General features: G+C 42.6%; 1 protein-coding gene across 9 annotated transcripts in view; it reads left to right on the top strand.

The window, feature by feature from the left end:
* The window catches only part of LOC123991086 (voltage-dependent L-type calcium channel subunit beta-2-like), a 131,269-nt gene extending 109,540 nt beyond the window's left edge, over positions 1-21,729 (top strand). For 7 of the 9 annotated variants that reach the window (XM_046292275.1, XM_046292278.1, XM_046292280.1 and 4 more), the window contains 7 exons: positions 4,664-4,744; positions 6,373-6,431; positions 7,051-7,160; positions 14,821-14,975; positions 15,992-16,087; positions 17,863-18,045; positions 19,214-21,729. In XM_046292275.1, the coding sequence (XP_046148231.1) occupies positions 4,664-4,744; positions 6,373-6,431; positions 7,051-7,160; positions 14,821-14,975; positions 15,992-16,087; positions 17,863-18,045; positions 19,214-19,978 (1,449 nt within the window). In that variant the 3' untranslated portion in view covers positions 19,979-21,729. The remainder of the gene's footprint in view (positions 1-4,663; positions 4,745-6,372; positions 6,432-7,050; positions 7,161-14,820; positions 14,976-15,991; positions 16,088-17,862; positions 18,046-19,213) is intronic. The other 2 variants (XM_046292276.1, XM_046292279.1) reach the window with 1 other exon arrangement.
* The last annotated feature ends 472 nt before the right edge of the window (positions 21,730-22,201 follow it).

The following is a 22,201-nucleotide window of genomic DNA, read 5'->3' on the forward strand; positions in this document are numbered from 1 at the left end:
GAAAATAGGAAAAGAGATGGAGAGAGGAAAAGAGATGGAGAGAGGAAAAGAGATGGAGAGAGGGAATGAGATTGAGAGAGTACAATAGGAAAGAGATTGAGAGAGGAAGAGGAAAAGAGATGGAGAGAGTAAAAGAGGAAAAGAGATGGAGAGAGGAAAAGAGATGGAGAGAGAGAAAGAGATGGAGATGAGAGAGGAAAAGAGGAAAATAAATGGAGATGAAAATAGGAAAAGAGATGGAGAGAGGAAAAGAGATGGAGAGAGGAAAAGAGATGGAGAGAGGGAATGAGATGGAGAGAGTACAATAGGAAAGAGATTGAGAGAGGAAGAGGAAAAGAGATGGAGAGAGTAAAAGAGGAAAAGAGATGGAGAGAGGAAAAGAGATGGAGAGAGAGAAAGAGATGGAGATGAGAGAGGAAAAGAGGAAAATAAATGGAGATGAAAATAGGAAAAGAGATGGAGAGGAAGAGGAAAAGAGATGGAGAGAGGGAATGAGTTGGAGAGAGGAAGAGGAAAAGAGATGGAGATAGAGAAAGAGATGGAGAGAGGAAAAGAGATGGAGAGAGGAACAGATGGAGAGAGGAAAGAGATGGAGAGAGGAACAGAGATGGAGAGAGGAACAGAGGGAAAGCGATGGAGAGAGGAAAAGAGATGGAGAGAGGAACAGAGGGAAAGCGATGGAGAGAGGAAAAGAGATGGAGAGAGGAACAGAGGGAAAGCGATGGAGAGAGGAAAAGAGATGGAGAGAGGAACAGAGGGAAAGCGATGGAGAGAGGAAAAGAGATGGAGAGAGGAAAAGTCAGGTAGACAGTAGAGAGACTAAGATATAAAAAAAAGGGTGAGACGGAGAAAAAAATGCAAAAGCAATAGGTACCATTTGGTGACCATTTCTTCTTTGCCATATCAAGAAGTTGATTAAACATAATTATCATTACACAGGTGCACCTTGTGCTGGGAACAATAAAAGGCCACTATAAAATGTGCAGTTTTGTCACACAACTCAAGTTTTTAGGGAGCGTGGAATTGGAATGCTGACTCCAGGAATGTCCACCAGAGCTGTTGCCAGAGAATTTAATGATAATTTCTCAACCACATCGTTTTAGAGAATTTGGCAGTACGTTTCAAACGGCCTCTCAACTGCAGACCACGTGTAACCACCGCCAGCCCAGCAACTCCACATCCGGCTTCTTCACCTGCGCGGTTATCTGAGACCAACCACCCAGACAGCTGATGATGTACAAACAAAGAATTACTGCACAAACTGTCACAATGCGTCTCAGGAAAGGGTCTTGACCTGACTGCAGTTCGGCGTTGTAACAGACTTCAGTGTGCAAATGCTCACCTTCCATGGCCACTGGAACTCTGGAGAATCGGATGAATCCCAGTTTCAACTGTACCGGGCAGATGGCGTCGTGTGGGCGAGTGATTTGATGATGTCAACATTGTAAACAGAGTAGTGGCGCTGGGGTTACGGTATGGGCAGGCATGAGCTATGAACAACAAACACAATTGCATTTTATCAATGGCAATTTGAATGCACAGAGATACTGTGATGAGATCCTGAGGCCCATTGTCTGCCATTCATCCACCACCATCACCTCATGTTTCAGCACAATAATGCACTGCCCCATGTCGCAAGGACCTGTACACACAATTCCTGGAAGCTGAAAATATCCCAGTTCTTCAATGGCCTGCATACTCACCAGATATGTCACTCATTGAGCATGTTTGGGATGCTCTGGATTGACGTGTACGACAGCATGTTCCAATTCCAGACAATATCTAGCAACTTCACACAGCCAGGAGGAGTGGGACACCATTCCACAGGCCACATTTAACAGCCTGATCAACTCTATACGAAGGAGATTTGTCAGGCAGCATTTGCATGAGGCAAATGGTGGTCACATCTGATACTGACTGGTTTGATTCACGCTCTAACTTTTTTTAAGGTATCTGTGACCAACAGATGCATATCTGTATTCACAGTCATGTGAAATCAATACATTAGGGCTTCATTAATTTATTTGAATTGACCAATTTCCTTATATGAACTGTAACTCAGTAAAATATTTGAAATTGCGTATATATTTTTGTTCAGTGTAGTTCAGTGTAGCAGTAATACAGAGTCGAAAGAAGATTAGATTACATTTGAAAACATAATTGTCCATTAATATTGCACAGAAGAGGAGGTAGAAGTGTGACAAACCAACTCAGTGCAACGTCTGCCTCTCTCTCGCTTGCTCGCTCTGCTTTCATTTCCCTTCAAAGCAATGGCGTGTCTGTCTGTCAGTTTGTCGGAGTGTTCCTCACACTGCACTGTCACACCACTGTGACAGCACACGCAGATGTGGCATTAGAGGTCTACTGCCTCGCTGTCACACACACACACAGACGGATCCCTCTGAAGCTGTCACTGAGATACACTGAGCTCCTACTCTGTTGCTGTGTGACTGGGTGTTTTTTATTCTGCTAGTCTGCTCCTCTCCCGTTTGCATTTCTAGCCTTCTGTTGTGATTATCCCTGTTCTGTCTAACACGTTCCTCTACTGACATTCCCCTTTGAGTCGATAAGAATTGTGAAATTAGAGATTCTGCTGTCTCCACACTCAACACAAGTACAGTGCCTTGCAAAAGTATTCACCCCCCTTGGCGTTTTTCCAATTTTGTTTCATTAAAACCTGTAATGTAAATTGATTTTTATTTGGATTTCATGTAATGGACACACACAAAATAGTCCAAATTGGTGAAGTGAAATGCAAAAAAATGTAAACAGAAGAGTGATGTGTGCATATGTATTCACCCCCTTTTCTATGAAGCCCCTAAATAAGATCTGGTGCAACCAATTGCCTTCAGAAGTGACACCTGTGTGCAATCTAAGTGTCACATGTTCTGTCACATGATCTCAGTATATATACACCTGTTCTGAAAGACCCCAGAGTCTGCAACACAACTAAGCAAGGGGCGGCACCATAAAGACCAAGGAGCTCACCAAACAGGAGCAGGGTTTTGGAGGTTGTGGAGAAGTACAGGTCAGGGTTGGGTTATAAAAACATATCCAAAACTTTGAACATCCCACGGAGCACCATTAAATCCATTATTAAAAAATAGAAAGAATATGGCACCACAACAAACCTGCCAATAGAGTGCTGCCCACCAAAACTCACGGACCAGGCAAGGAGGACATTAATCAGAGAGGCAACAAAGAGACCAAAGATAACCCTGAAGGTGCTGCACAGTGGAGATTGGAGTATCTGTCCATAGGACCACTTTAAACCGTACACTCCACAGAGCTGGGCTTTACGGAAGAGTGGACAGATAAAAAGCCATTGCTCAAAGAAAAAATAAGCAAACATGTTTGTTGTTTGTCAGAAGGCATGTGGGAGATTCCCCAAACATATGGAAGAAGGTACTCTGGTCAGATTAAGACAAAAATTGAGCTTTTTGGCCAACAAGGAAAATGCTATGTCTGCCGCAAACCCAGCACCTTACATCACTCCAAAAACACCATCCTCACAGTGAAGCATGGTGGTGGCAGCATCCTACGGGGATGTTTTTCATCGGCAGGGACTGGGAAATTGGTCAGATTTGAAGGAATTTAATTGAACCTTTATTTTAATTATGCAAGTCAGTTTAGACCAAGTTCTTATTTTCAATGACGGCTTAGGAACAGTGGGTTAACTGCCTGTTCAGGGGCAGAACACTCGAGCGGTTTAAGGGGAAACATTTACATTTCTTGGAATGGCCTAGTCAAAGCCCAGACCTCAATCCAATTATGTACACTCACAAGTTTTGAGTTTTTTGCCTTATTTTTTTTTTCACAATAAAACTTATTCTGCATCTTCAAAGTGGTAGGCATGTTGTGTAAATCAAATGATACAACCCCACCCCCCAAAAAAAAAATATATATTTTAATTCCAGGTAGTAAAGCAGCAAAGTAGGGAAAATGCCAAGGGGGGTGAATACTTTCGCAAGCCACTGTATACCTTGACTTCCACACATTGATTGATTGTTGTTCATGTGAAGCTTCTTGTCAATTCATTTAGGGGTTGGGTGAAGATAAGAATGTTGTATTCTAAGAGCAAATACTAACAGATTATCTTAATTTTGTTCAATGTGTGATTATAATTCGGTATCATTTGTTACTTTTGAAAACAGAACACCCCTATCTCTATGGGTTCGAACATTCTAGCTGGCATCCTTGTGTGTTGAGTGTAAACTGGGACTCGCAATTAGGACAACTAATTTCATAGTTCCTTTCAGTTCTATTAAATGGTCTAGTGCAAGGCTTCCCAAACTGGGTCCTGCCCCTCTCCCGGATGCACGTTTACTTATTTTCCCTAGTACTACACAGCTGATTCATATAATCAAAGCTTGATGATGAGTTAGTTTTGCTGGGCAAAACCAAAACTGGCTCCCAGGGGGGCCCCAGGACTGAGTTTGGGAAACCCTGGTCTAATGGGTTGTGCTTTGCTGTTCCCTGCTGGACGTAGTGTGTAATTCTGTGTATGCATACCAAATGCCACCCTATTCCCTATTGAGTGCACTACTATTTTTTTACCAGGGCCCTGCACTGTGTAGGGAATAGGTTGCCATTTGGGATGCATCCTATGTATAATAATCTCCCTGGATGTGAAGCTGATGGTTTGTTTTCTCTCGTTGGGCAGACGGAACACATTCCTCCATACGACGTTGTGCCTTCCATGCGACCTGTGGTCCTGGTTGGACCGTCACTGAAGGGCTACGAGGTAACATAATTGTTACACATTGCTGTAAAAATTTTGTAAGGGATTATTACTGACACTACCACTACTACACTCACAAGGACATTCTATTTAGATCACAACGGTCGCATTCCACTACTTATGTTGCCAGATCTTATATCACCTGGATAGGCATATTACCTATCTAGCTAACCACATCATATGTTATAACAATCTGTCAGTAAATGACACAGTTGATGTCGTGGCACGAAACCATTGGTTGATGCATGCAATGTCTAAGCAGTGGAATGTGACCTACTTGTTAAAGGGATAGTTCACCCAAATGTTTAAATTATATATTGGTTTCCTTACCCTTTAAGCTATGACAGCAACCCTTCCTTACCCTTACGCATTAACCCTTTATTACCCTTCCTTACCCTTTAAGGTATGACAGCAACCCTTCCTTACCCTTACGCATTAACCCTTTATTATCCTTCCTTACCCTTTAAGCTATGACAGCAACCCTTCCTTACCCTTACGCATTAACCCTTTATTATCCTTCCTTACCCTTTAAGGTATGACAGCAACCCTTCCTTACCCTTACACATTAACCCTTTATTATCCTTCCTTACCCTTTAAGCTATGACAGCAACCCTTCCTTACCCTTACTCATGAACCCTTCATTACCCTTCCTTACCCTTTAAGCTATGACAGCAACCCTTCCTTACCCTTACTCATGAACCCTTTATTACCCTTCCTTACCCTTTAAGCTATGACAGCAACCCTTCCTTACCCTTACTCATGAACCCTTTATTATCCTTCCTTACCCTTTACGGTATGACAGCAAACCAATGAGGTGGTTTAGTTTCCCGGGCACTGTTTCCAAATATTAACGTTTTAGCATTTGTGGCACAAATCCCATTCAAGTCATGGGACTGATATTATAATTTCTTTTCACACATCATGTCCAAATCATTCGAAAGTAACTACAATTTATTGTGAAGCTGAACAAAGTCACTTATAGATATGATTTGGAAAATGCTAATATCGGTCCCATGACTTCATTGGGACTTGTGCAAGCAACTGCCAGGGAAATGAAACCAAACGATGGATTGCTGTCATACCTTGTCCATAGACTGTTTACAGGGTAAGGAAACCAATGTGTAATGTTCCCAAACTACCCCGGTTTTCCAGAAGTCCTGGTTGGAGGATTCTGGATGTCCTGCTTATTCCCTTCTGATTTCTGGAAAACATAGACATTTTGGAAAAGTTACTGGAATTTTGCCACCCTTCCACTTGAACTAGCACCACTACTCAACTCACTAATGCACGCTGTTTACACTAACTACACTTCCACTAGTAGTTTACATTGTAGATACAATGACAGAGTTGAGCTTTGTCTCTGTGTATTGGTGGGAGGCAGACAGGGGCAGGGGTCTCTGGAACCTGGTGAGAACAGGACACACTAAGCTGAGGAGGATCACAGTTGTGTACAAAGGGGAAGGCTGACGTGCCCTCAGTCAATACTGAAACAGCAATCTGTGGGGCTCCCTTTTTCAGCAACAAAGAGCTTGCTTTGATTCACCCACCCATGCACACACACATATAGTATGTTTTCATGATGGTGATTTCTAAAATGTTCACTATGTTTTTATTGCCCCATTTGGTTTCAGGTGACAGATATGATGCAAAAAGCACTGTTTGACTTTTTGAAACACAGATTTGAGGGAAGGTAAGTTGAGCCGTCCCTGCTTTCCTTTCTTCCCTCCCTCTTTCTCTCTCTCTCTGTATCCTTGTTCAGTATGCTCTGCCCGAGTCCTATAGGCTGGTATTTAGCCATCCCTGGAGGATTCGCAGAGGGAGTGTGTAACAAGTTTGTTTGGCCTGGAGATGTGTGCTCGCTGCTACTTTAAATAGGCCCTCTCCATGTCCTTAATAGGCTATAGTGGGCCCTAGTGCAGTGCAGGGTTCTCCTCAGCTCCTCTCCTCTCCGGCTGCCTGGCCGCTTGCCCTTCCACAGTAGGGAAATTATTTTACAAAACATAGGATCATTAGCATATACTGTGCATTGTTTTATATCCCTCTCAAAGTGCAACCCTTTTGACAACCAATAATGAGTTTTACAAAGCATACTCTCACCACTCTCTTCCCTATTCTACCAAACCTTGCTTAGAAATCACAAAACTCTCCCCTCTTCCTTATGGATGGTGATTTTGCTGCTATGCCTTTTTGTTTCTAATTCTGTACTTTTTCCCCAAGTGTTAAATATTTGATTGATAAGGCTGTTTCAGAAATCAGAGCACACTCTAGTCTCTCGGTGACCAGTTATTTTCTCTCTGCCTTCCTATCAGAATATCAATCACTCGAGTCACTGCAGACATCTCTCTTGCCAAACGCTCCGTCCTCAACAACCCTAGTAAACACGCCATCATCGAGCGATCCAACACACGCTCCAACCTTGGTAAGTTTGGAGGTATGAGGCTGGGGGACCTCTGTGTTCTTCTAGGGCCCATTGTATGTAGAGAGACTAATTCATTGCATAGAGAGAAGGGGAAGAGTAAAAGATGAAAGAAAGTCTTTGGATGTTTCCCAAAAGGCACCCTATTCCCTATATAGTGGACCACTTTTGACCATGACCCAAAGGGCTCTAGTCGAAAGTAGTGCATTATATAGGGAATAGGGTGCCATTTGGGCACAATCCTTGGAGATGGTTATAATGCAGACCTACAGATGTTGGAAGGCGAAGAATGACCTGGCCAGGCCTGTGATTAAAAATGTTTGCTTTTGGGACGAAAGAGAGAGAAAGAAAGGAGAGACTAGATACCTGCTGCCAGATAACAAGGTCAAGAACGCAGCTGTTTTTACCAGGCTTGAGTAACAAGCTGCGATAACAATGAAACAGGACCTCACTGAGCCAACGAAACTACGGAAGCCATGTAGCTAATCTTTGTGTTGGATCGCCGTGGTGCTCTGTAACGTTACTCATTGGTTATGTCCCAAATGGCACACTATTCACTTCATAGTGCACTACCTTTGACCAGAGTCTTATGGGCCCTGATCAAAAGTAGTGCACTAAATAGGGAGTACGGTGCCATCTGGGATGCATCCCTGGTGTGCTGGTTGCTCCATTACACTCTTAGAATAAAAGGTGCTATCTAGAAAACAGCTGCATGACAATTCTTGACTTGAATTGACTTGGAAATGGCGTTGTGGTTCACGAGAACACTAATATTTTTCCAAAGCGGAGATAAGTGGCCAAGACCAAGACGCGCGCATACAACAGTGTACACATCAATTCTGTGGGGCTAATGACAATCGCTGAATTATAATTATCAGACACACATCTGGACCATCAGCGCAATTTCCGATCACAAACAAATAGGGCAAGAGCTGGGTGTATCTTAGTCATGGGCAGCTCTCGATGGGCAAACCCAAGCTTTGTTTGAGCTGCTAATGAAATGTAATAAAAAGTGTTGTTAGGATCTAGATTTCCTAGACTGTTCATGACATATGGATCTGACCCAACTGGAGAAAAATGCATTAGTTACTACTCGTTACTCCCGAGTGGCACAGCGGTCTAAGGCACTGCATCTCAGTGCAAGAGGCAGTCTCTGGTTCGAATAGGTTTGGCTGGGGTAGGCCGGCATTAAAAATAAGAATTTGTTCTTAACTGACTTGCCTAGTTAAATAAAGGTTAAATAAAAAATTGTAACGCTGTTCGTCTGTTGAAGGAAGAGAGTCAGACCGAAATGCAGCGTGTTGGTTACTCATGACTTTAATGAATGAAATGCTGTACATGAAATAACTGAAATACAAAAACAACAAACGGAACGTGAAACTATTACAGCCTATCTGGTGAACACTACACAAAGACAGGAACAATCACCCACAAAATACAAAGCGAAACTAAGGCTGCCTAAATACGGTTCCCAATCAGAGACAACGAGAATCACCTGACTCTGATTGAGAATCGCCTCAGGCAGCCAAGCCTATACAACACCCCTAAACAGCCGCGATCCCAAATACTACAAACCCCAATACGAAAAACAACATAAAAACCCATGTCACACCCTGGCCTACCCAAACATATAACAAAAACGCAAAATACAATGACCAAGGCGTGACAAAAATAATGATATTTACACACAATCCTATAGTATTATAGACGTGGAGATAGTTACGTTTGTCAATATTCCATATCACAGAATCAAATTTGGCCCACCGGTTGAGGACTCAATTCCTTAAATGGTCAGCAGATGGCTTTTTCTTGCTAAAAGAATCTATAAAATGTACCATTCTCCCGTCGGGATTCTCTTAGAAGACATTAAAGAAGTTCCACTAAGTTGTCAACAGTGACGCTCGAAAGACCAAGAATGTTTACGGAAGTGCCTTCCATTTGATTAACCGAGAAATGTGTTGTTGATGTAATTAAAAACAATATTTTCGCTGCTCTTTTACAGCAAATCATGACGGAAAGCTAAGTCATTACATGGGGGGCTAGCAGGCTAAAATGTAATTGTGGTTGTAAGAGAAACAGAAAAGATAAGACAGACAGAAGCAGGATCAGAAATCATACAGTCCCATGCAAGGTGAGAAATGCAGCAGGTCCTCATTGACGATATACAGTATCTGTTCTATGTACTGAGCCGTGACGTAAAACTGAAACCAAGCCACTCTTGTATCTTAGCAACAGTAGCTAGCTAGTTACCTACACAAGTTATTAATTAACTAGCTAACGTTATATCTTGACAACATTGATGCGCAATATATTTTTGTTCTCAGACATATCTAAGCCATATTCAAAATAGAATTCAAGCCAGATAGCCTACACTGAAATTGTATGTTTAATATATGCCATTTAGCAGACGCTTTTATCCAAAAAGTTAGTTGACATCATAACGCTATCTACTAGCTAGCTAGCTTGCTAGCCAGCCAGGCTCATGGGTTCACATCTCGTCTGAGCAGCCCAACTATGGCACAAGTTGGCTAGCTAGTTAACGTAAACTCACCCCATACCGTACAAATGTGCGCAACCGCAACATTCAAACGATGCTACAAAGAAAACTAATGGGATTGTAGTGACTGTGTTGACGTCAAAATCGGGGGTGTGAACTAGGTTTCTATTCAAGCGTTGATCGACATGGTAATGGTATTGGAGAAAAGTTTAAAAAACTGACCCTCCGTTACATCTTGACGTGTCATGTCGTAACGTACAGCACACATAAAGCAACTATTTCTGTTTTACAATCTCTCTCCACCAGGTGTAGCACTTCTATCATCCTTTAAAAACAAGAAATGGACAGTGACGGGGTAAGGGGGGATACCTAGTCATTTTTTCCGTCATCATTGCATACGATCATCATTCTCAAAGCCGCTGTTTACTTCTAAGATCACTTTAGCACCGCCCTAAAACCCCGATTCAAATTTGACACAAACCTTCAAAAAGGTATGTAATGACACATTATATAAACTCTTTATAGTGTTTTATTTACATTTTTAGAGGCGATAAGGTGATAAGTTGGACAGATCGAGTGAAAAAAAGCTATTTTCCCATACGACATCTCTCCTTCTCACTATCACACATTAGTTTCGCTTCCCCACATGCCATTTTTTTAAAGATCCGACGGGGCTCATTGCCTGCTTGAATTATTGCAGAAACTGGCCGTGTTTAGGTCATGTAATTGATTTTGTTGGAAAGGGGAGAAATTGTGCTTTACAATGGTATTGACATTACAGTTGATCTCGTTTTTGGGGCGCTAAAATAAGGGCAATTGTACGGACCAAGGCGATGTACGAGTTTACGTTAACTCGTTGTCACAACATTGACCCTCGGCATACTGTAACGGCGTTCGTCTGTTGAAGAAAGAGAGTCGGACCGAAATGCAGCGTGTTCGTTACTCATGACTTTAATGAAAGAAAACGCGGTACATGAAATAACTGATACTAAATACAAAAACAACAGAACGGAACGTGAAACTAATTACAGCCTATCTGGTGACCACAACACAGAGACAGGAACAATCACCCACGAAATACAAAGCGAAACTATGGCTCCCTAAATACGGTTCCCAATCAGAGACATCGAGGATCACCTGACTCTGATTGAGAATCGCCTCAGGCAGCCAAGCCTATACAACACCCCTAATCAGCCGCGATCCCAAATACTACAAACCCCAACACGAAAAACAACATATAAACCCATGTCACACCCTGACCTTGCAGCATCTAAGCCTGATTAATTCTCACTTTCTGGCAATTGTATAATTTAATTACAAATGACCTATTGAAATGCAAGCAGCAGGTGATGAGACCAGTTACAGAAAGTATTACAATATCTTACCATCATGATTGTAATACACTCATAAGTACTATTCATATTAACCTACTGGATGTCCTTAGCACAAACAAATAAAGATTTACTTTATTTTACATGATGATTTAATGGCGAATGAATGACACATTGTTAAATGTCGTAGCGGCCGGCTGTCTGTGTTGATATCTCTTTCAGTCCAATCACTAAAGACAGCTATAGTAGAGGAAGAGAGGTCACAAGAGAAAAGGGTGGGGGGGACTAGGTGGAGTTTCAGATCTCATGGAGAGTTACCCTCCTGTAGCTTATCGATCAAATAGTTATAAGAATCAGGTGCACTAGATTAGGGTTGGAGAAAAACCTACAAGACGCTAACTCTCCAGGGGAGCCCTGCATCAGCTCATGCTGGATCTTGTGTCGAGTCTGTTGATTCCATCTCGATCTGGTACTCCAGCCCTCGGGGGTCTGATTGGTGTCACACTATTTCCCAGTCCCAGATAAAGTGCCTTCAAAGTATTCATACCCCTTGACTTATTCCACATTTTGTTTAGTTACAGTCTGAATTCAAAATGGATTAAATATATGTTTTTTCCACCCATCTACACACAATATCCCATAATGACAAAGTGAAAACATGTTTTTAGAAATGTTTGCAAATGTATTGAAAATGAAATACAGAAATATGTCATTTACATAAATATTCACACCTCTGAATCAGCACTTTGTAGAAGTGCCTCTGGCGGCGATTACAGCTTTGAGTCGTCTTGGGTATGCCTGTATCAGCTTTGCACATTTGGATTTGGGGATTTTGTCCCATTCTTCCTTTCAGATTTTCTGAAGGTCTGTTAATCCCATTAACGTGATAATTGTCATCAACAACCGCTGAATTGCATAGCGCCACATTCAATGAATATTACTAAAAGTATTTATATTCATGAAATCACAAGTGCAATATAGGAAAACACAGTTTAGCCTTTTGTTAATCCACCTGTCGTGTCAGATTTTGAAAATATGCTTTACAGCGAAAGCAATCCAAGCATTTGTGTAAGTTTATCGATCGCTCGACAAAACATTATGTATAATTAGCATCCAGTAGCTTGGTCACGAAAATCAGAAAAGCAATCAAATTAATTCTTTACCTTTGATGATCTTCGGATGTTTTCACTCACGAGACTCCCAGTTACACAATAAATGTTCCTTTTGTTCCATAAAGATTATTTTTATATCCAAAATACCTCCGTTTGTTTGGCGCATTATGTTCAGAAATCCACAGGAAAGAGCGGTCACGACAACCCAAACAAATTCCAAATAGTTTCCGTAATGTCCACAGAAACATGTCAAACATTTTATTTATAATCAATCCTCAGGTTTAAAAAAATATATATAATCGATAATATATCAACCGCAAATGTCTTTATCAGTAGGAGAGTGAAAGGCAATGTTGCGCGAGCAAAACTCATGCGGCCACCTGACGTTATCTTTCTGGCTCATTTTTCAAAATAAAAGCCTGCAACTATGTCTGAAGACTGTTGACACCTTAGGGAAGCCAGAGAAAAGGGAATCTGGTTGATATCCCTTTAAATGTTGGATAGGCATGCAAAGGAACAGAAGGGTTTCAAAATAAGAGGCACTTCCTGATTTGATTTTCCTCAGGGTTTCGCCTGCAATATCAGTTCTGTTATACTCACAGACAATATTTTGACAGTTTTGGAAACTTTAGAGTGTTTTCTATCATAATATGTCAATTATATGCCTATTCTAGCATCTGGCCCTGAGAAATAGGCAATTTCTTTGGGAATGTTATTTTTCCAAACATAAAAATAGTGCCCCCTAGCTTCAAGAGGTTAACCAGGTTGGCCAGTTGAGAACAAGTTCTCATTTACAACTGCAATCTGGCCAAGATAAAACAAAGCAGTTCGAAAAACAACAACAACACAAAGTTACAAGTGGGATAACAAAAGCAGTCAATAACACAATAGAAACATATATATATATACAGTGTGTGCAAATAGAGTGAGGAGGTAAGGCAATAAATAGGCCATAGCAGTGAAGTAATTACAATTTAGCAAATTAACACTGGAGTGATAAATGTGCAGATGACGATGTGCAAGTAGAAACAACAAAAAAAAGTAAATAAAAGCAATGTGGGGATGAGGTAGGGAGTTGGATGGGCTATTTACAGATTGGCTGTGTACAGCTGCAGCGATCGGTAAGCTGCTCAGATAGTTGATGCTTAAAGTTAGTGAGGGAGATATAAGTCTCCAACTTCAGCGATTTTGCAATTAATTCCAGTCATTGGCAGCAGAGAATTGGAAGGAAAGGCAGGCAAACCAGGTCTTGGCTTTGGGGGTGACCGGTGAGATATACCTGCTGGAGTGCGTGCTACGGGTGGGTGTTGCTATGGTGACCAGTGCTGAGATAGCTGAGATAAGGCTGAGATAAGGCTGAGATAAGGCAGAGATTTACCTAGCAAAGACTTATAGATGACCTGGGGCCAGTGGGTTTGGCGACGAATATGTAGCGAGGGCCAGCCGACGAGCGCATTGAGGTCGCAGTGGTGGGTGGTATATGGGGCTTTGGTGACAAAATGGATGGCACTGTGATAGACTGCGTTCAGTTTGCTGAGTAGAGTGTTGGAGGCTATTTTGTAAATGACATCGCCGAAGTCGAGGATCGGTAGGATAGTTCGTTTTACGAGGGTAGTTTTGGCAACATCGTTGAAGGAATCTTTGTTGAGAAATAGGAAGCGATTCTAGATTTAATTTGAGGATGCTTAATATGAGTCTGGAAGGAGAGTTTACAGTCTAGCCAGACACCTAGGTATTTGTAGTTGTCCATATATTCTAAATCAGAACCGTCCAGAGTAGTGATGCTAGTTGGGCGGGCGGGTGCGGGCAGCGATTCGGCTGATGAGCATGCATTTAGTTTTACTTGCATTTAAGAGCACTTGGAGGCCACGGAATGAGTGTTGTATCGCATTGAAGCTCGTTTGGAGGTTTGTTAACACAGGGTCCAAAGAAGGGCCAGATGTATACAGAATGATGTCGTCTGCGTAGAGGTGGATCAAGGAATCACCCACAGCAAGAGCGACATCGTTGACATTTTCAGAGAAAAGAGTCAGCCCGAGAATTGAACCCTGTGGTACCCCTATAGAGACTGCCTGAGGTCCGGACAACAGGCCCTCCAATTTGACACACTGAACTCTATCTGAGAAGTAGTTGGTGAACCAGGCGAGGCAGTCATTTGAGAAACCAAGGCTGTTGAGTCTGCTGTTGAGTCTACGGTGATTGACAGAGTCGAAAGCCTTGGCCAGGTCGATGAAAACGGCTGCACAGTACTGTCTTTTATCGATGCCGGTTATGATATATAAATGAATAAAGAAACAAACACATGCTTCACTGTTTCATCAACCATACACTCCATACACAAGCCGTTCACATGCTTGCGAACCAGGTGTAATGAGTTCAATGTACAGTGTCCTAGATGCAACCGAGCACACACAACCTCTTCCTTCCTAATCTAACCAATGAATCTTGGAGTAGTCTAGCAGTAGTCAAGCTGCTTATGTTGAAAATCCTTGTTTGTACAAAGGTCAAATGAGCTTTTGAATTTCCTTTTTTTTGAGGGAAAAGCTAATATTTAATAAAAAAAATGTTTATAATCATTGTCTTGCTAATATCTCCTTTTCTCACCGCCGCCTAACTGAACGGCAGAATGGAAACGGATCTATGGTTTGACTTTCGTTCTCGCTCTCTCTCTCTCTGTCCGTGACTCGTCTGTCCCTCCCTCTGCCCCTCTCGTTCTCTCTTAGTAGCTGAAGTGCAGAGTGAGATAGAGCGTATCTTTGAACTGGCCCGGACCTTACAGCTGGTGGTTCTGGACGCAGACACCATCAACCACCCGGCCCAACTGGGCAAGACATCCCTGGCTCCTATCATCGTCTACGTCAAGATCTCCTCTCCTAAGGTGAGGCCAAGCAATGCAAAAAAATGGCAACTTACATTTCCATTCCACAAAATGCACTTTGGTAGTTTAAACTTGACATGTCAAACTGAATGCAGTGTACAGTGTGCCCTAGTGTATTACATGGTTCATATTCTAATACTAACCTTTATTTTCTAGTAATGTATTCAGCCAACCTTCCATATCACACACAGTAATATTATGTGTAATTGTGGAAAGGTAGATGCAGGCCAGGAGAACACGTGTAAACGGTCCAGTGTGAGAGCAGTGAGTGACAGATTGATGAAGTAAACTGAGCTGAAGTCTCCTGAGTAGGGAAGTAGTCTCCTACTGGTTTATGGAGGTCTATGGATGTCCCTGATGCATTGGGGAGCAATTGGTGTGTGGATGTCTTGTCACTGCTCATATCGCATTTTTTCTAACTGAACGGCGTCCTGTTTGGGTTATTAAACACGGCCTGTCGGCGCTGACTACTCCGCTCGTCTGAATGGGAGAGAGTGAAGTGGGGCGACTGATTCATCACGCTAACCTTCAGCCTCAGTGTAAATAACACCCATGATTCAAATATCCTTCAAAAAACGCTGGCATTTGAGTAAGATAGAAAGGGAAAGAAGGCGTCGCTGAAGGAATGTGAATTATGGCTCTAAATCAAAGTGTTGGCAGTCTGAATCGCACCTCGATGGGATAAACCAAGTGTATTTGACTCCTCTTTTTATCAACGTCTGCTGCTGTGAATCAGTAAAACCGCAGTTCTACTTTAGTGCTGATGTTAGGCTCAAGTTTCCACGTTGCTGCTACATCGGAGTTGACTTCCTCACAGTGCTGATGATGCTGTGATGTGATGGAGTTGACTTCCTCACAGTGCTGATGATGCTGTGATGTGTTGGAGTTGACTTGGTTTCGGTGCTGATGACGCTTCCATGTGATGGAGTTGACTTTGCTACGGTGTTTAATGGGATCGAGTTTACTCTGTTATGGTGCTGATGGCCTCTCATGCCCCTCGCTCATATGCCCCACAGGTTCTGCAGAGGCTCATCAAGTCCAGAGGGAAGTCCCAGGCTAAGCACCTCAATGTCCAGATGGTTGCCGCAGACAAATTGGCCCAGTGCCCTGCCGTGAGTATAGCCACACCACTGGCCGGAGATCACTGTTACCTGGATGACACCCACCACATGCCACATCTAACACATCCTGGACATTTCATAATACTGTTTCAGTGTGCCGATTGAAGATTTGGGTTTCTGTGCATCAAGCCTCTGTTGATACTGTAAAGGAGACTATCGCGGGCTGAATCCTAACTTGCGAACTCACACTGAAAATACACACTCAAGTTACTTGAAGTCTTATGTGTATTGCCACTGATGTTGATCGCAGATTTGCGTGGAGGTTTTGAGTCGTGTGCGTATATCTCCCAGTAGGATTCTGCCCTTATATCAATAATACTGTTGTGGAATGCTTCAGAAAGACTCATATCTCCTGCCAATTCTATTTCCGTCCTTCTGTGATCTTCTTGGATATTCTTTTAGAATATGAGTGCAATCATTTCAGGCTTGTGGAAAATCTGCCCTAATGTACATCCAATAGCATCGAATCAAATTGTATTTGTCATTGTATTTGAATTGTATTTGAATACAACAGGTACAACCTTTACCGTGAAATGCTTACTTACAAGCCCTTAACCAGCAATACAGTTCAAGAAATAGAGTTAAGAAAATAGAGTTAAGAAAATATTTGCTGAATAGACTAAAGTGAAACAAAAATTATATGCGGGAAAAAAAGTAACAAGAAAATGACAATAACGAGGCTATATACAGGGTGTGGTGTTACCGAGTCAATGTACAGGTTAGTCGAGGTAATTTGTAAAGTGTGCATAGATAATAAACAGTGAGTAGCAGCAGTGTAAAACAAGGGGGGGTAAATGTCAATTGTGTAGGTGGCTTTTGATGAATTAGTCTTATGGCTTGGGGGTAGAAGCTGTTAAGGAGCCTCTTGGTCCTAGACTTGGCGCTCTGGTACTGCTTGCCGTGCTGTAGCAGAGAGAACATTCTATGACTTGGGTGACTGGAGACTGAAACATTTTTGGGCCTTCCTCATTGCCTAGTATATAGGCCATGGATGTCAGCAAGCTAGGCGCCAGTCATGTACTGGGCCGTACCCTCTGTAGCGCCATTTCATCCCTAGTGGGATTTAGCTTTCAACAATCTCACTGATCAGAAAATTCTTGCCATATTTAATGCTATTAATTTTTTACATTTTTTTGACAGTTTTTGTCTAACTTTCTTATTCCGAGAAGCAGGTCAGTTTCTTGCTGAAGTGATTTGGAAGTTATTCCCAAAGAATCCCGAAGTCTGTCCTTTTTTATCACGAAGAAAAAGTAGATCCGCTGTTTTAAAATTGATGCTATTCTTGGCCCATACATAGCACATACACATGCTGTTTTTCAGCCCTTAAAACACTACAATTGAGTTTTTTCCAATCATCCTTTCTCTCTCTTTATTTCTGTTTTCAGCTCTTAAAACACTAACAATGGAGTTTTTTCCTATCCTCCTTTCCCTCCTCTCTTTATCTCTCTGTTTTGGGCACATAAAACACGAACAATTACAGTCAGAAAAAAGGGCTCCAAAAGGGTTCTTTGGCTGTCCCATAGGAGAACTATTTTTGGTTCCAGGTAGAACGCTTTTGGGTTCCATGTAGAACCTTCTTGGGAAAGGGTTCTACATGGAACCCAATAATGTTCTACCTGGAACCAAAAAGGGTTCTTCAAAGAGATGTCTTATGGGGACAGTAGAAGAACCTGTTTAGGTTCTAGATAGCATTTTGTTTTTCTAAGAGTGTACCGTCTTCCCCTCCTCCCTCCCTCTGTTTATCTCTCTGTTTATCTCTCATGTAGGAGATGTTTGACATCATCCTGGATGAGAACCAGCTGGAGGATGCGTGTGAGCACATGGCTGATTACCTGGAGGCCTACTGGAAGAGCACCCACCCCGCCAGCTGCAACCCCCCCAACCCGCTGCTGGCCAAGCTGGCCACAGACGCCCTGCCCTCCAGCCCCGCTCCCGTCTCCACCATGCAGGTACAGGTGCTGACCAGGCTTTAGGCCAACATGGGCAGCCTGCTCCAGGGCCCAGACAGGGATAGCAGAGAGACCAGTAGCTCACTGGCCATGAGCAGCCTGTACCGCCACTGAGTCAGAGTCATGACACACTGACCACGGTAGGAAAGAGCAGGGCAGAGAGAGTACTAGGAATAGAGAGACGAGGAACATGACCGGTGGTGGGCCTGCTAACCATGACTAGTCAAGATCATTAAGTCTGGAAAGTACGCTGACAACTCAGGAGCTTGTCATTTTAATTGGTTTAACACAGTGGGTTGCTATAATGAATTAATACTTAGAGGAAAATGAATGAATAGGGTGATCATGATGTGTTTTGCATTATGCACCTCTGTCAGTTTGAAAATAAGGATCTATTTGAAGGTTCTGTATTTAACGATGAGCAGCGAACAATTCGTTTGGGTCATTTGATGGATTCAGGTCTGTTTCAGTTGTTTTTAAAATGTCCACGTCTTTTCCCCATCCCCATCCATTGCTCCCCCATTGGGAAATGTAAGACTGAAACTCCTGACAATGAGAGTCCTTTTGAAAATGCTGATGAAAATGCGTCTGATGAGTGAGGTTAACATGTCTGTGATTGTGGTGAGTGAGATACTCCGTCATAAGAGCTGTGTGGACTTCATGGATGCATCTCAAATGGCACCCTATTCCCTATATGGTGCACTATTATAGACCAGTGCCCATAGGACTCTTGTCAAAAGTAGTACACTAAGTAGGAAATAGGGTGCCATTTGGGACTTGGGCCAAGTGTTAGTATTCCATGGGGATTCGGCCTTGGTTCTGGAGACTTAAAATAATAAACCAGGCCAAATTAATCTGAAAGCAAACGGATATGAGGATTTTCAGGGAAACTGTATTCTCCAGGACCATAGTCAACCTTCAGTGGTTGGTTGATAACCTATATTCAACCTTTGAGTGTGCAGTGCACATGTGTGTATGTGTACAAGTGTGCTGTTTGAATTTCATGCATGCGGGTTTCCGTGTGTGAATTTGAAATATTGTCTGGAAATGGTTGAAATGTGTGTTTGAATTGCATGTGATTGAGGGTGTGTGTTTGTCTTTTTTACTCTGCATATGCGTGTTGGTGTGTCTAACTGTACTAACAGGTGTGTTGTGTTGCTAACCCCAGGGCAGCGGGGCAGAGGAGAAAGCAGGGGACAAGACAGGACAAGACGGGGAGAGGAAGAGCTCCAGAGAGGACCACCAGCACCACCATCACCATCACAGCCAGCATCAGAGCCAGGAGCAGCCAGGTGTGGAGGGGGAGGAGGAGAGGGAGGAGGAGGAGGAGAGGCCCCTAAGGACAGAGTCTTCCAGGAGACCCCAGCACGTCCACCACCGCTCCTCCTCCCAGCGAACTGAGCAGCACCACAACCACCACCACCATCATCGTGGTGGTGGTGGTGGCCGGGGCAAGGGTCTCTCCCGAGGGGAGACACAGGACTCCGAGACCCCCGAGAGCCGGGAGAGCAGAGAAAGCAGAGACTCAGCATACATAGAGCCCCTGTCTCAACTCCTACACCAGGAAGAGGAGGATGATTTTGGAGAGGAGTATGACGAGGAGGGGCTTGGAGAGGGGGGGCACCCCCAGCAGCAGCAGGGGCGTTATGAAGCCCAGCCCCAACCCAGGGACCATCATCATCACCACCACCACCATCACCGCGCTGGTGAGGAGGCGGGCCACAGCACAATAGGACACCACCGTTCTAAGGAGCGTAACGAGCAGGACCACAACGAGCGCAACAAGCCACGCAGTCACCACCATCAACGACCGGCCCGCGACCACCACCACCACCAGTACTATGACCGCGACCGGGACAGGGAGGGGGAGGTTGCCCCCAAAAAGAGGGGTGACACAGAGGACTGGGCCAGAGACCCCTATATTCACCAGTGACAGCCTAGCCCCGAGACTCCAACCCCTCACACACTGAGACAGTGGTAGGACTCCCCTCTCTCTGAAACCGTTCTGTTGTCCCATCTTGCTGCTACACCCGTTTATGTATGCTTCCTTTGTAAAGGCCGTTGCATCCTTAGCAATGGCAGTATTTTTATTATATATAGTAAGTAAATAAATAAATAAATATATGTGTGTGTGTGTGTGTGTGTGTGTGTGTGTGTGTGTGTGTGTGTGTGTGTGTGTGTGTGTGTGTGTGTGTGTGTGTGTGTGTGTGTGTGTGTGTGTGTGTGTGTGTGTGTGTGTGTGTGTGTGTGTGTGTGTGTATCGATACATAGACATTTTCGTTTATGTGTGGATATGCATGGATCTTCTCAAATATGCATATTTTAAACCTGTGTTTGATGAAGCATGACACAACAGCAGAATTATCTTCTGTACTGTACTGCTTTCTGTGACTAGCATTTAAAAAATATTTGTCAGGGTTTTTTTATTTATTTTTTGTATGCTGCCACTTAAAAGAAACATTTGTTCATTCAGACTACTGTTAGCAATGACTGAGAAGTGGGAAACCATGTAACTGGGTTAAATGCTATATATATTTGCAATTGTTTTTGTTTAATTTAATTGCTTCTGTTTTCTTGCTTGCGTTTTAAAAAAAATCTGCATTGTTCATTTTCGGTGTTTGGTCCTCTGATGTTGATGCTGCCTCTCCATTGGGGCACACCTTAGTCTGGCCTTACAAGACAAAAAGAATAGTGACATTACAGTACTGTTGTTCAATTTATAAAGGGTCCAGAAACATTTTGTAACATTGATACACACTCTGTTCAGCACTTTTAGTACAACATACTGTAGACTGAATCACATTGTTGGTGTCAGGTGTACAACTATTTTATATTTTAGAGTAGAGTTATTGGGTAAAATCAATCCACTTTATTCCATGATGGTATGTCTTTTTAAGTGAAACCCTTTCTTATGGACAGTTCCATGCACTTAGTACAGTCCAATTAGCTATAAATGTGCGTTATGAGATACCCCAAAAATATTTCCTTGAATTATATTTATTTTCGATCTCTAATTGAAAATCAATCACAACCACTGAGTGAAATCAACTGGATGCTAAAGGTTAGCCTTTCTACTAGGCTATGGTGCTCAAGAACAGTTGTAATAACCTAGTTATAACATAACTCCAGTCCAGGGCGTTACATGTGGCTTTCTAATGCTGAGCCTCAGTGTCGGCAAGCCCCACATAACGCACTGGACAAGAGCTAGTTATAAAGTTTGCATTGATGATGATGTTAGGGTCCTTACTTGAGGAAATGTGATTTAGATGAATGTCTGAGTTATAAGAAGTAGATCCCTAGTGAGGTTTCTTAGTTCAGGCTGCTCTCTGTAAGGAGGTTAGGGGTATGTGCCCCAAATGTCACCCTGCTCCCTACATATAGTGCACTACTTTTGACCAGGGCCCATAGAGATCTACTCAAAAGTTGTGCACTATTTAGGGAATAGGGTACAATTTGAGATGCAGCCGAGGTCACATACTCTGGCCCTCTGTTTACATTACCACCAACCAGCCAGTCCCCTAGAACAATTTTATTTTTTTAGTTTTATTTTTGCCTAAAATATTATGATTATCCATTTATATGCTACTCTAGTAGCACTACACATTTTTAAGAGTGTACATATGTATGTACATATGTATAAATACAAAAAAATAAACTTGGCAACAAAGAATTGATGTACAAGAATATCTATTGGTCTTGGATCTATTTGAAATATGTTTCATGAAATGCTGTTTCTTACAAAGCTGTGCTGTCTGTCTTTACCGTCTGTGCGTGTAAAAGTAACTGCTCACTCTGAGAATGACATTCGCAGCTGACGTTGGCACTCTCTGACCAGGAATGTTTTATTTTTTATAAATGTGTTATTCAACTTTTATTTAATCAAGGGAGCCCATTGACACCATAGTTTCATTTTCAATAGTGCCCCCGGGACAATAAATTCAACACGAACGTTCCAATAAAATGTTTAAAAATGACAGGTTACAATTTGAAAAACTACAATTTCAACAAAACAATACATTTTCACATGTAATCAAGACAAATGCAATTCTCATTTAACTAAATCAACATTCGACTACTAAACTGCCGTAGCGGCACCGGGGAGTCAAGATGCAGGGGGTTCTGCAGGTTATTCCAAAAATGGGGAGGAATTACTTAT

The sequence above is a fragment of the Oncorhynchus gorbuscha genome, linkage group LG12 (genome assembly GCF_021184085.1).
Source record: "Oncorhynchus gorbuscha isolate QuinsamMale2020 ecotype Even-year linkage group LG12, OgorEven_v1.0, whole genome shotgun sequence".
Taxonomy (NCBI): domain Eukaryota; kingdom Metazoa; phylum Chordata; class Actinopteri; order Salmoniformes; family Salmonidae; genus Oncorhynchus; species Oncorhynchus gorbuscha.